General features: G+C 46.6%; 2 protein-coding genes across 4 annotated transcripts; both read left to right on the plus strand.

Moving 5' to 3' along the window:
• Nucleotides 1-1,761: 1,761 nt before the first annotated feature.
• On the plus strand, nucleotides 1,762-7,650 carry LOC100194377 (uncharacterized). Of its 3 annotated transcripts, XM_035965672.1 has the most exons (8): nucleotides 1,762-2,108; nucleotides 2,691-2,851; nucleotides 3,723-3,785; nucleotides 4,266-4,385; nucleotides 4,470-4,766; nucleotides 6,212-6,508; nucleotides 7,229-7,329; nucleotides 7,452-7,650. In XM_035965672.1, the coding sequence occupies exons 1-8, from the start codon at nucleotides 1,958-1,960 to the stop codon at nucleotides 7,453-7,455; spliced, it is 1,194 nt and encodes a 397-aa protein (XP_035821565.1). In that variant the 5' UTR covers nucleotides 1,762-1,957; the 3' UTR covers nucleotides 7,456-7,650.
• Nucleotides 7,651-8,416: 766 nt separating this feature from the next.
• LOC100277337 (uncharacterized) lies at nucleotides 8,417-9,469 on the plus strand. The gene is made up of 2 exons (XM_008674393.4): nucleotides 8,417-8,711; nucleotides 8,816-9,469. Exons 1-2 carry the CDS (start codon nucleotides 8,634-8,636, stop codon nucleotides 9,089-9,091), a joined length of 354 nt encoding a protein of 117 aa, XP_008672615.1. The 5' UTR covers nucleotides 8,417-8,633; the 3' UTR covers nucleotides 9,092-9,469.
• The last annotated feature ends 2,654 nt before the right edge of the window (nucleotides 9,470-12,123 follow it).

The raw sequence follows: 12,123 nt of genomic DNA on the forward strand, positions 1-12,123 counted from the left end.
TAAAAATCATCCGTCTGTTGCTGGTTGGATCTTCAAGTTTTACGTAGTAATATCCGTCTCTGCTTCTGAGATGGTATGCAGTAAGAGGAGACGAGTAGAGTGTCACCGTGTCGCGCGTGCATGATGCATATGCTACACAAAGGAAGATGTGCTCGAGTGAGGTCCAAGGCCGAGTTTATCACGCTTTTTATTTGCTATTTAAGGCCTTGTTCGTTTTGTGTCGGATTAGTGGGTCGAATCAATTTCTAGCCGAATTGATTCTCTAATTTATATAAACTTTAATTAGCTTCAACGATTTCGGGTGCAATCCGACGTAAACGAACAAGGCCTAATAGTACGGTGAGTTGGTGATACTTGACACTTTGACTACAGAGACACGTAGCATTGGTAGCAACATAAGACTATTTCCATCATTTTATACATCCCTATCCCCCATATTTCAGACTTAACTCTACAAGCATTACAGTCTAACATACTCTTTATTTAACGATGATTGTTTTAATGGAAAGTTTAGTTCACATCATGATGTGATAGAGACAAGTAGCGACACAATCAATTATCGTCGTGCAAGGGTACCATTGTGAAATGGTCAAAATATTTGATACATGAGTGAGTTAGGCTTTCTTGCACAAATTAAATTCTAAACACAAGGCCAAACTCCACTCAAGTGATTAATGACGTGATAAAGAGTTTTGCACTCTAGCTAATTTTCAATTCCAAATGAAAAGGCTTCAATTGAACCGCTTCAATGTAAATATGTATAGTAAACAAAGGATTATCGGACTCCTCTGGAGACTTGGCACTCTCTGCTAATCCTTGTTTGATCGATCCCTCTTGGTCCACGCAAGAACCAAATATTTTCTACGAGCTGCTACTTCACCGCTCCGACACGATGAACCGCTCACAACCATATACAATACCGAGTTGGGTCACCTACAAACTCTTCATGTGATCATCACACTTTTGATCGCCATCTAGCCACCATTTTAGGTATTAATGACTACCAAAGAGTAACAAGCATTAAATTCTCATATGACCTAACTAATTCCAATGAGGGTGGTGGATGCAAATAGTTCACTCTATGTCTAATGAGATCGCTAGCGGTGAAACTAAATGTTACACCCCACTTAACACAGTCCAGGCAACAACTCACTGCACCGGACACACCAGTACCTTCCTAATGGCTATGGTATTCAATTTTCACTATAGACATGTTTGATGAGTACAAACTTGAATATGCACAAAAAAATATATGTTCGTCTATGAAAATTGAAAATGTCTAAAATTCTAGAGGACTAGCATAGTATACTATTCCCTTCGTTCATAAATATATGATACTATTGATTTTTTTAAAAACTTTGACCACTCATATTATTCAAGAAATAATGAGTTATCATTTACTTTTTTTTGATTTGTTTTATCATTTAAGGTGTTTGTGCTTGATTTAATTTCTTACATTTTTAAATAAAATGAGTGATTAAAGTTTTCGAAAAAAGTCAATAGTATCATATTGTGAATATAAATATTTTGAATAAGACGAATGAACAGAGTTAGTACTTAATAGAATTGATACTCGTACCAGCAAGTTTCTGTACTTTGTTTTTCCTAAGTTTGTACTTCTTTATCGGAAGTATAAAGTATAGGTGACCGACCAGTGTTTCTTTACCTTTCATTTTCCGTGCTCGATTTTTTTAGATCGAACACCAGGCCAGGAGGAGGAGCAGGCGCGGCTAAACGCGCGAGTGCACGTAGCAAACCGCATCGTCGAAAGAGGAGAGAGAAATAATAAATATACGACGAGGGGGCATGGCCCCCCTCTCCCTTATTCTATTCCTCCACACCGATCACTCGCTGCTCCCCTCTCTCGCCGGAGCTCCGGGCCGGATGGCGGCGGCAGCAGCAGCTCCTCCCGCCTCCGTGATCGCGTGATGGACGCACACACCGCCGCGCTCCGCCGATGGACGACGCCGGAAGGCCACCACCACACGCTCCCGTGGCGGTGACCGCCTCCGCCTCCGCCTCCGCCACCGCCGCGCCCGCCCCTCCCCAACCCTCAGCCACTGCTGCCGTCGACAGGTCCTCCCCCGACCCCGACGCGCTCTATGAAGGTTAGGGATTACGCTTCTCTCTCCGCTCGCGCTTCAGCTCGTGTCGCGGTTGGGGGGAATTGGGGGTTCGGTGCTCAATTTCCCGTGTAGGTTAAAGTTCACCCAGGTGCTCTGTTTTTACGTTTTTTTTCCTTTCTTCCGTGGAATCACTGGCTGCGCCTGGAGTACTCTATTTGTGAACCATGGGTTGTTAATCCCGATTCCTCTTGTGTTATACGTATCATGGTTTGGTGATCTTCACGTCGTCGTGAAATTGGGCCCATTGTTTTTTTTTTGCCGTGACACTGGATTGGGCTACACCGCGAGGCTGTTATTAGTTTAGAAGGTTTCTACCTTTCTAGCGTATAGTCTAGATTCAGCGGATGCTTCGTTAGGATTTTGTTATAACCGTAGCTAAGTGTTGATGATTTTGTTATTCGTTGCATGAATACCTTCGGTGCGAAATGTGGGTGATTTCATTTCTCAAAGAGACCTAAAGTGAAAATTTCACACTGCACATTGTTGATATTAGTTTGTTATAAATTATAGTGGTTTATAATTAAGTAAAGTAGTAAGTAAGTGTATGTGCAATGTTGATTGCAGAGGGGATGTGGCAACAAATGGCCATGGACAGCGGTGCCACTATGCAACCTGGGTCATATCCTGAGCGACCAGGTGAACCCGACTGCACTTACTATCTCAGGACTGGATTGTGTCGATTTGGCATGAGCTGCCGATTCAATCATCCTCCGGATAGGAATCTGGTGAATATCCCCGCCTTTCCAAACTGTGATTATTTGTCGTATTGCTTTGAATCACCAGATGTTTTTTCCATTATCCAATGTCATTGTTGTTATGTACATTAGCAGCATTGTTATGGACCATATGCGGTTGGAAGAATATTTATCCTCGAACCAAAGGCATTTCCCTTTCTGATGTGTTTCAGTTGCATCAAGGAACAAAATGCAAGAAGCAATGTTTGAAAAGAAAATATGTGATGATGTGTCTATATGATCACTATTGGTATTTAACCCTTTTCCCACAGGAAAACATACAAAGATATTGGTTCCAGTAGGATGATGATAATATTTTGTCTAAGGTGTTTGTCAGTTCGAAGTCTCTGTTAACCTGCTAGTATGTGTGTTCTGTTGCAGATAACACAATTTGTAAAAATAATCCCGAAAAATCTGTTTTTAGGCCTGCAGTGTTGTCAATATGATTATTTTGCCTTGTGCCCCATCTTCATATCCGTTCTATTATTGGCAAACTCTCTGTGATTTGTCCCACGTGACCTGGTGCTGCCCGTTTCTTTAATATTTTAATTTTAAATGGTCATATGATCTTTGAAGCATAGTTTATGAACTACTGTTTGTGGCAATGACTTATTGGCTAGTCTGCGACAATAGCCCAACACCCAACTCCACATTAGCAAAGTTAATAGAACAGAGGCAGCTGTTTATCCCATAGTTCGATTTTTTTTGTTACCCTTGTGAGCTGTGATATTTGTGTTCTTTAGTGATGCTTTACATTGGTTGGTGCTTCTATGCAAATTTATGTCTTTATTTGAGTACTCGTTTTTTTTACTTCATATCCCATTTTTTGTTCTCAAGTTAGGTTGAATCTGTTTAATTTTAGGCTATTGCCTCTGCCAGAATGAAGGGAGAATATCCTGAGAGAGCGGGACAGCCAGAGTGTCAGGTAACTATTATAACTGACTCTTCTGTCCTTCAGAAACACGAGCCATAGAAGTTTTACTTTTGGAAATGTCTTTTTTTGGTTGAAGTGCTTTGGTTCCTGTACGATGATTTTAAGAAATTGCTTATATGACCCATACACTTTCAATTATAGTTTGAATAATAAAAAGTAGAGACAAGAATATCAATGCAGATAGCATATTCTTGTAGTTTTTGCAAAGAATGCAAGGTTCTAGAGATGTAGTAGGCATATTGGTGAACACATGCCCACAGGTAGAAAAGAACTCTGAACTATTGTCTTCAGATTCCTGAAGGACAATCTTGTTCGTAATTGTACTCTTACATTAGACATCTGGCTATTTCTGTTAGTCTTGACATTTCACCAGATCTACATCTTTGATCACACAATCCATTGAGTGCTTTAGCTTATATGTCATGCTGTGCAAGTATTGAAGCTGAAAATTACTGATCTTTTTTCCTGTAGTATTATCTGAAGACTGGAACATGCAAGTTTGGCCCTACATGCAAATTTCACCATCCCAGGGAAAAGGCTGGAATTGCAGGGAGGGTGCAGCTAAACACATCAGGATATCCACTCCGCCCGGTTTGTCTTCCGTTGCCATTTATATCTCCTCTTCTACATATGTCTGTTTGTTTTGCTGAAAAGAAGTCCACTTTGCTTCTGTAGAATGAAAAGGAGTGTGCATATTATTTAAAAACAGGACACTGTAAATATGCAAATACTTGTAAATTCCACCATCCGGAACTTTTCAATGTGGTGCCTTCGTCACGTGGTTCTCCTATTTATACCTCTGTACATTCCTCTGCGAGTGCTGGTCCGCAGTCCTATACTGGAACTATGCCAAGCTGGGCTTTTCCACGAGCTTCTTTTATACCAAGCCCTAGGTGGCAAAGTCCTTCAAATTATGCGCCGATGATTGTACCTCAGGGCCTTGTTCAAATGCAGAGCTGGAATTCATATACTGTAAGTTCATTTGGTACATTAATGCAGTGTAATTTTTACAATTATAAAGCAATCACGTTATCTTTTTTCCTAGAGATTCCCTAGAGGAACAGGGAGCGGATGTCTGTACTGATTCAAACTTTTTTCCCATGCTTATTTGACTGCGTGCAAATTGTATATCAGGCAATGCATTTTCTCTAATATATATAGTTTGTGACACTGAAACCTGTTCTTACATCAATTATCAGAGTAGGTATTTAGGATTGACATAAATTTGGTGCAGTGTGTTAGAAGTTTTACTTTTGGAGATGAAGTTTTACTTTTGGAAATGTCTTTTTCTTGGTTGACGCGAAAGGGCCTTTAGAGCATCTCCAACAACGTGACCTATAAAAATGCTTTATAATTTAAAAATAAGTAAATTTTATAGAATTTAGGGCACCAACAAAACACTTCGCTCCAACAGTAAAGCCCTAAATCTAGATTATAGGGCAGCCCACTACGGTGTAGTATATTTGAGGCACTTGAGAAGGTGCCCTATAGTTTTTTGACAAAATTTGTTGAATTGAGACACTGTTGGAGTGATTTTTCTTGTGTAGAGCCCTATATTTCAATTTGAGGCACTAGTTTGAGACATTGTTGGAGATGCTCTTAGCCGAGTTGGTTAGGTGGTCTGAGTAGCACTCCTCAGGTCTTGAGTTCGACTCCACGTGAGAGCGAATTTCAGGTTGTGGTTCAAAAAATCCCCCGTCTGTCCCACGTCAAAGCATAGGTCTAAGGTTCAGCCCCGGTCGCGGTCGTTCTCACATGGGCTTCGATGCCGCTGTGTATGGGTGGGGCAGGGGTTCGGGGGTTTTCTCGACCTGTGCGAGGTCTTCTTCTTAATACAATACTCGGGGGCTGTCTTACCCCCCGCAGGTCGAGTTTTTGGCCTATCCACCGTATTGCTTTGATTGATTGGCGAAAGGGCCTCTAGCCGAGTTGGTTAGGTGGTCTGATTAACACTCTTCAGGTCTTGGGTTCGACTCCCCGTGGAGCAAATTTTTAGGATGTGGTTAACAAAATCCCCTCGTCTGTCCCATGCCAAAGCACAGGTCTAAGGCCTGGTCCCGGTCACGATCGTTCTCATATGGGGTACGGTGCCGCTGTGTATGGGTGGGGCAGGAGTTCGGGGGTTTTCTCGACCTGCGTGACAAGGTCTTCTTCTTAATATAATGCTGTGGGGGCGCTCTTACCCCAGCAGGTTGAGTTTTTTAGTATTTAGGATTGATAGTTGCTGCTTTTACATTCCTCTGCTGCTTTTACTTACCTCTAAGGACGACTCCAGCAGTTCACCCAAAGTTTACCTATAAGCACTGTTTTGCACTGTAGACTGCACTGTTCGCAGAGTGGAGCTTGAATATGAGTATGAGTATGAGTAATCTGCTGGAGATAGTCTAAGGAATCCAATGCCTGTTTCATCTTCTCAGGGTCAGCTGCAGTCACCTGGGGCTCAACAAACTTATGGAAGTTCACAACAAGGAGAAGCTAGTACAGGAAATCAGGGAATGCTGTCACCATACAGACCCAGTTCGTTTCCCGTGCCTCAATATGCGCTGCAGAGAGAGAATGTATTTCCTGAGAGACCTGATGAACCAGAATGCCAATATTACATGAAGACAGGAGATTGTAAATTCGGTGCAGTGTGCAAGTTCCATCATCCCCGGGTGAGATCACTGCCCCCTCCAGATTGTGTCTTAAGTCCAATGGGTCTTCCACTACGTCCAGTAAGTCATTAAACCCTTCACCGTTTCTGTTGTATCGGTCCTTTGTTTAGGCATTTTATCAATTATATATGAATATGTTGATTGTTGTACTACCTCGTCTCTTTATGGGATAGGCTCCGCAAATTTTCTTGTGGAAACACATCATCATTTAGAATATGCATCAATGCGACTGCTTGGTTGTTGTAGTCTAGAAATTTGAAAATCAAATATGTGCTATGCTGTTTATAAAGAGGCTCTCGTGTCAGACAAAGAAAGTGAAGGATGTTCCATACACGTTTCTCAGCCAGATGATTGATTTCAGTGGGGCATGATTTCTGCTAATGATGATTGATTTATTCTCCTAGTCCTAGCAATAAATGCACAACTTATTAAAGACACTAAGATGCATATTCAAGGTACCACTATTAGACCATTCTTTATATGTGTTGGTTGAGCTCTGGTTTATCATAAAAAACTTTAGAGGGCTGTGCAACAAATCTCACTGTGGCTTGCAGGCATCGTTGTTGATACCTGGACACTGATTAGAGCAATGTCAAAAGTTACAAATTTGCTAGGACAGGTATTATCAGACAGTTACTCGGTAGAGGAAGGGACAAGTGCACAGACTGATGTCTGCTTACAAATAGAGCCTGTCTCATCAATAGGCACTAGATAGTCCTTTTGCTGCACCTCATTGAATGGCCTGTCGTCTTGATTATCCTGTCCCCAATGGTTTTTCAGGGTGAAGAACTGTGCAAATTCTATTCTCGTTACGGCATCTGCAAGTTCGGCGCCAACTGTAAATTCGACCATCCTACAGTGGTTGCTCCAATGGTCTATGCGTATGGTTTCTCCGCGTCTGCTTCCCCTGCATCCGCTTCGACTAATGTACCTATGGCGCGACGCCTTCTGGGATCCCCACCGGGGTCTGGATATACATCTTAGGCGTCGTTTTTTTTTTCAGTTGACCTACTTCGATTTATAAAATCCATGGCACTGCCTCAGGCGCTGTGAATGTTTCTCCTAACTTCCTGCCGGGATCAAAGTTCTGTAAATTGAGTTGCTACCGGAGATGTACAGCCCCTTTTTTTTTGGTTAATCCAGATCTTTGGGAATAACTCTCGAAACCGAATAAACTTTGGATACAGAGATGCCAGTTTTCAGGTGCCTGCACTATTTGACATTATTGCTGCACCTATGGTTCCGAACAGAGGAACAGTTGAATTCTCTGGAGGGGCTGAAGCCTGCACTTGTGCAGTTGAGATTATATCATCGCGTCGATTTATTTTGGAACCTGTATTCAGCTGGTGTTGAGGCATTTGTTTCTGAGGTGAAATGAACTCTCCATGCCCAACAACTGAAACTAAAGACGACACGATAAGGTGCCTGACCTGAACCGGCACATTTCCTGTGGTCAGGTTTAATCATATATATGTAGCTGAAAGGAAAAAAAAAACGCGAAGGACTTTTATTGTGATGAACTGATGATGTCATGTGGGCCAGGTGGCTTCCACCAGGCCCTCACTCTCGACTCCTCTGATCTGTATGAAAAGCCTACTGCACCCTCACTCTGGGACTCCTGACCGAAGCCTGTCTACTGCTGTGGTTGGTTTACGAAAGGAGCAATTTGACCATACCCTACAGAGTTAAAGACCGAGTCTCTCCCATCTTTTGTTGGGCCTGAGATTCCTCAGTTTTGCTTGAGCGATCTGTGCACGATGAAGCATGTTATGTACACCACGGCTTGCATTTGGTTCGACTTCGACACAACACATGGTTCGAGTATACTCGCCACTCGGCCTCGGGTGCCCATGCCGTGGCCGTTGGGTCGGTCGCGGCCAGCCCCGACCCCGACGAGGCCATGACGCCAGCTGGTGCGTGTCAGCGTGTGCGCACGGGAGACGACGGGAGGGTAGTGGATGATTTCTAATTCCAAATCTCCCATCCCGAGCCGTGCCCTCGCTTTCTCCGAAAAGCGGGAGCGAGCGCTCCTCTCACTTTTTACATCTTCACTTCACTTGGCCTACCAGCAGTCCAGCAGAGTTTCCGTCTCCCCGACTCCCGACTGCCGGCCCTGACCTGCCCTGCGCCGCGCGGAGCCGCGTACTACCGCCCGCCCACCACCGAAACCCTAGAGCAAGCAGGGATGCACAGTCCGGTCCCGCTCCTCCTCCTCCTGCTCCTCTGCACGGCCGCGGCGGCCTCCGACGGCTCCCAGCCCCAGGTACGTCACGCCAGCCGCCAGCGTCTTCTCTTCCCCTATTCTCGCTTGGCTGCCTCGACCCCCCTGCCGCAATCGATCCCAGCTCACGTTGCGCCTCCGCGCAGGCGCAGGCACCGGGGGCGGCGCGGCGGGGGATGGTGCCAGTGGCCCCCGCGGAGGCGGAGCTCGGCACCATGGTGGCGCTCGCCCTCAACGGCACGCGGCGCCGGCTCGGGGGCAGCTTCCAGCTTTGCGCGCCCTGCACCTGCTGCGGCGGGGCCAGCGGCGCCTGCATCCTCGCGCCCTGCTGCTACTCCATCAACTGCAACATCCCCAACCGCCCCTTCGGGTACTGCTCCTTCACGCCCAAGTCCTGCCAGTGCGTCGGATGCAACCTCTGAGCTCCGTGGCCGCGGGATTCATTGGATTGGATTGGTCAGAGTGTGTTTGTGTGTGTGTGTGTGTGAGAGAGAGAGAGAGTGGGGTGGTAACGAATCTGTATAAAAAATTCCCCACATCCTTAGTTAAGTGGCGATTGCTATTACTTCTACCTAGTAGTATTTTGCTGTGATCACTGCTACATTCGACTTAGTTGAGGAAAAAAAAGAGAAAGGGGTCTGGGTTGATCTAGAGGTCACTACTCTGGGGTTTTGCTTTTCTGTCGCCACACATTGGATGTCTGATTAGGATGCTACTACTTGTTCATAGTGGTTTGTTGTTGATAGCTGGAATAAATATACCTGTTTAGGTGCATGGATCTAGTCATCTAGTGCATTTTAGTGGATGCCATCTCTTCCGTCCTGATCAGTGCCTACTGCCCTGGAATGTGATCGCTCTAGCTCGTTCGTCATCGTGCCGACCCTTTTCTGATGCTGACTGGATTGGCCAGACCTTATCAATCACCACATTTAATAACTCAAGGTGATGAGAACGGGAGGCGACTACTGTAGCAAATGAGTGGAGGCTCGACGGTGAGGAATTGCTGACATTAGGGAAACACATGCGTGATGGTGGGTTGCATAGGGTCGGAGGCTCGGAGCAGAGTTTGAGTAATTACATAGGATAGTGGTGACTCCAATGGCAGCGAGAGGGGATCAGTTGGGTGGGGCTGAAACACAAAAGGGATTAGGTGGGATTTTTAACTAGGTGGGGGCTGGTTCAAATGATGAATAGTGATGCACGCTCGTGTGTGTATATATTTGTATACTTTCTTCAATTTTTGCCTTTCCTAGACATAATACATAACTGAATAGCAAAAATTACGTATGCCGAAAAAAAATATCAAATCTTATAATTTATAAACCGAGAGTACCATTTAAGCGTCATACTTCCTAACATTGGTACTTTAAAATCGTACTACCTACTTTGATACTTTAATAGCTATGATCGAGATTTCCATCCGTTTCAAATTATGAGACAATTTAGCTTTTCTAGACATATCTGTATCTAAAAAAGCAAAAAATAAATAAATAATTGTAATGGATGGAGTACCATTTAAGCCCTGTTTGACATAAGTCCGGCTCCCAAAAACATAACTTCGGCTCTAGCTTTTCTTTAAGAGCAGCCCGTCTATACGAGCTAGTGTTTTTTAAACAAATCGTTTGGCAAAACGACTCCTCTTGATACGAAGACAAGATAGAGAGGAGCTGCTAGGAGTCTATATATATATTGTATTTATATATTATACCTGGGTGCATTCAATATAGATAATGCACCCAGGCCGAACCTACGCGCCAGGAGCACCTGGTCCGAGCCAACCGCCCCACCCAGGCCGAACCGACGCTTCATCTTCGTCCCTCCGCACGCTCCCGACAGAACCTTTTCACTTTAGACTCAAGTTTGCAATTAGAGGATACCCCTAGTTGCAATAAACAAGCAACAAACGTTGCAACTGGAGCAACAACAGAAACTCAAGTTTGCAATTAGCGGATACCCCTAGTTGCAATCAACAAGCAACAAACGTTGCAACTGGAGTAACAACACACCATGCAATGGTAATCAAGGAGTAAAAACAGAGACTCAAGTTTGCAATTAGAGAATACCCCTAGTTGCAATCAACAAGCAACAAACGTTGCAACAGAAAATCAACAAACCACGCAGTTGCAATCATTAGTTGCAACCAATATTGAACAAACGTCGGTGGTGCAATGATAATCAAAGAGTAAAAACAGACTCAAGTTTTGTCGGCGTTTCGAGACCGGGGGTCCCTAAGCCGACGAGTGAATGTGCCGCGTGCCCCAGCCCAGATGGGTCGAGCGCGTGGGCGAGCGCGAAGGGGGGAAGCGAGGTGGCCGGAGACGGGCGTGAGAGAGGTGGAAATCCCGCGGCCTTCGTGTTCGTCCCGCGCCCAGGTCGGGTGCGCTTGCAGTAGGGGGTTACAAGCGTCCACGCGTGTCGGCGTTTCGAGACAGGGGGGTCCCTAAGCCGACGAGTGAGTGTGCTGCGTGCCTCAGCCCAGATGGGTCGAGCGCGTGGGCGAGCGCGAAGGGGGGAGAGGCGAGGTGGCCGGAGTCGAGCGTGAGAGAGGTGGAAGTCCCGCGGCCTTCGTGTTCGTCCCGCGCCCAGGTCAGGTGCGCTTGCAGTAGGGGGGTTACAAGCGTCCACGCGGGTGAGGGAAGCGAGCGGCCCCAAGAGAGCGCCTGTCCCGTCCTCGGTCCCGCGCGGCCAACCTTCTCTAAGAAGGCCCTGGTCCTCCCTTTTATAGTCGTAAGGAGAGGATCCAGGTGTACAATGGGGGGTGTAGCAGAGTGCTACGTGTCTAGCGGAGGGAGAGCTAGCGCCCTAGGTACATGCCAATGTGGCAGCCGGAGAGATCTGGGCACCCTGCTGGCGTGATGTCGTGGCTGTCGGAGGTGCGGCGGAGCCTGGCGGAGGGACAGCTGTTGGAGCGGTCGAGTCCCTGCTGACGTCGTCCTGCTTCCGTAAGAGAGCTGGGGGCCGCCGTCGTCATAGAGCTTGTGGAGCGCCATCATTGCCCCTCCGGCGGAGCTGGCCGGATGGGACGCCGGTCTTGTTCTCCGTGACCCGAGTCGATTCGGGGTAGGATGATGATGGCGCTTCCTGTTGACGTGGCGGTCTGTGCCCTAGGCAGGGCGACGTGGGGGTTCCTCCGAAGCCGAGGTTGAGTCTGCCTTCCGTTGCCGTGGCCGAGCCCGAGCCATGGGGTCGGGCGAGGCGGAAGTCGTTCGGCCGAGGCCAGGGCAGAGTCCGAGCCCTGGGGTCGGGCGAGGCGGAGTTTTGTCGTCTTCCGGGTCTTAGCCCGAGTCCGAGCCCTGGGGTCGGGCGGAGCGGAGTTTCGTCGTCTTCCGGGTCTTAGCCCGAGTCCGAGCCCTGGGGTCGGGCGGAGCGGAGTTCGCCGTCTTCCGGGTCTTAGCCCGAGTCCGAGCCCTGGGGTCGGGCGGAGCGCCGTCTTCCGGGTCTTAGCCCGAGTCCG

Source organism: Zea mays, chromosome 3, assembly GCF_902167145.1.
Source record: "Zea mays cultivar B73 chromosome 3, Zm-B73-REFERENCE-NAM-5.0, whole genome shotgun sequence".
Classification (NCBI taxonomy): domain Eukaryota; kingdom Viridiplantae; phylum Streptophyta; class Magnoliopsida; order Poales; family Poaceae; genus Zea; species Zea mays.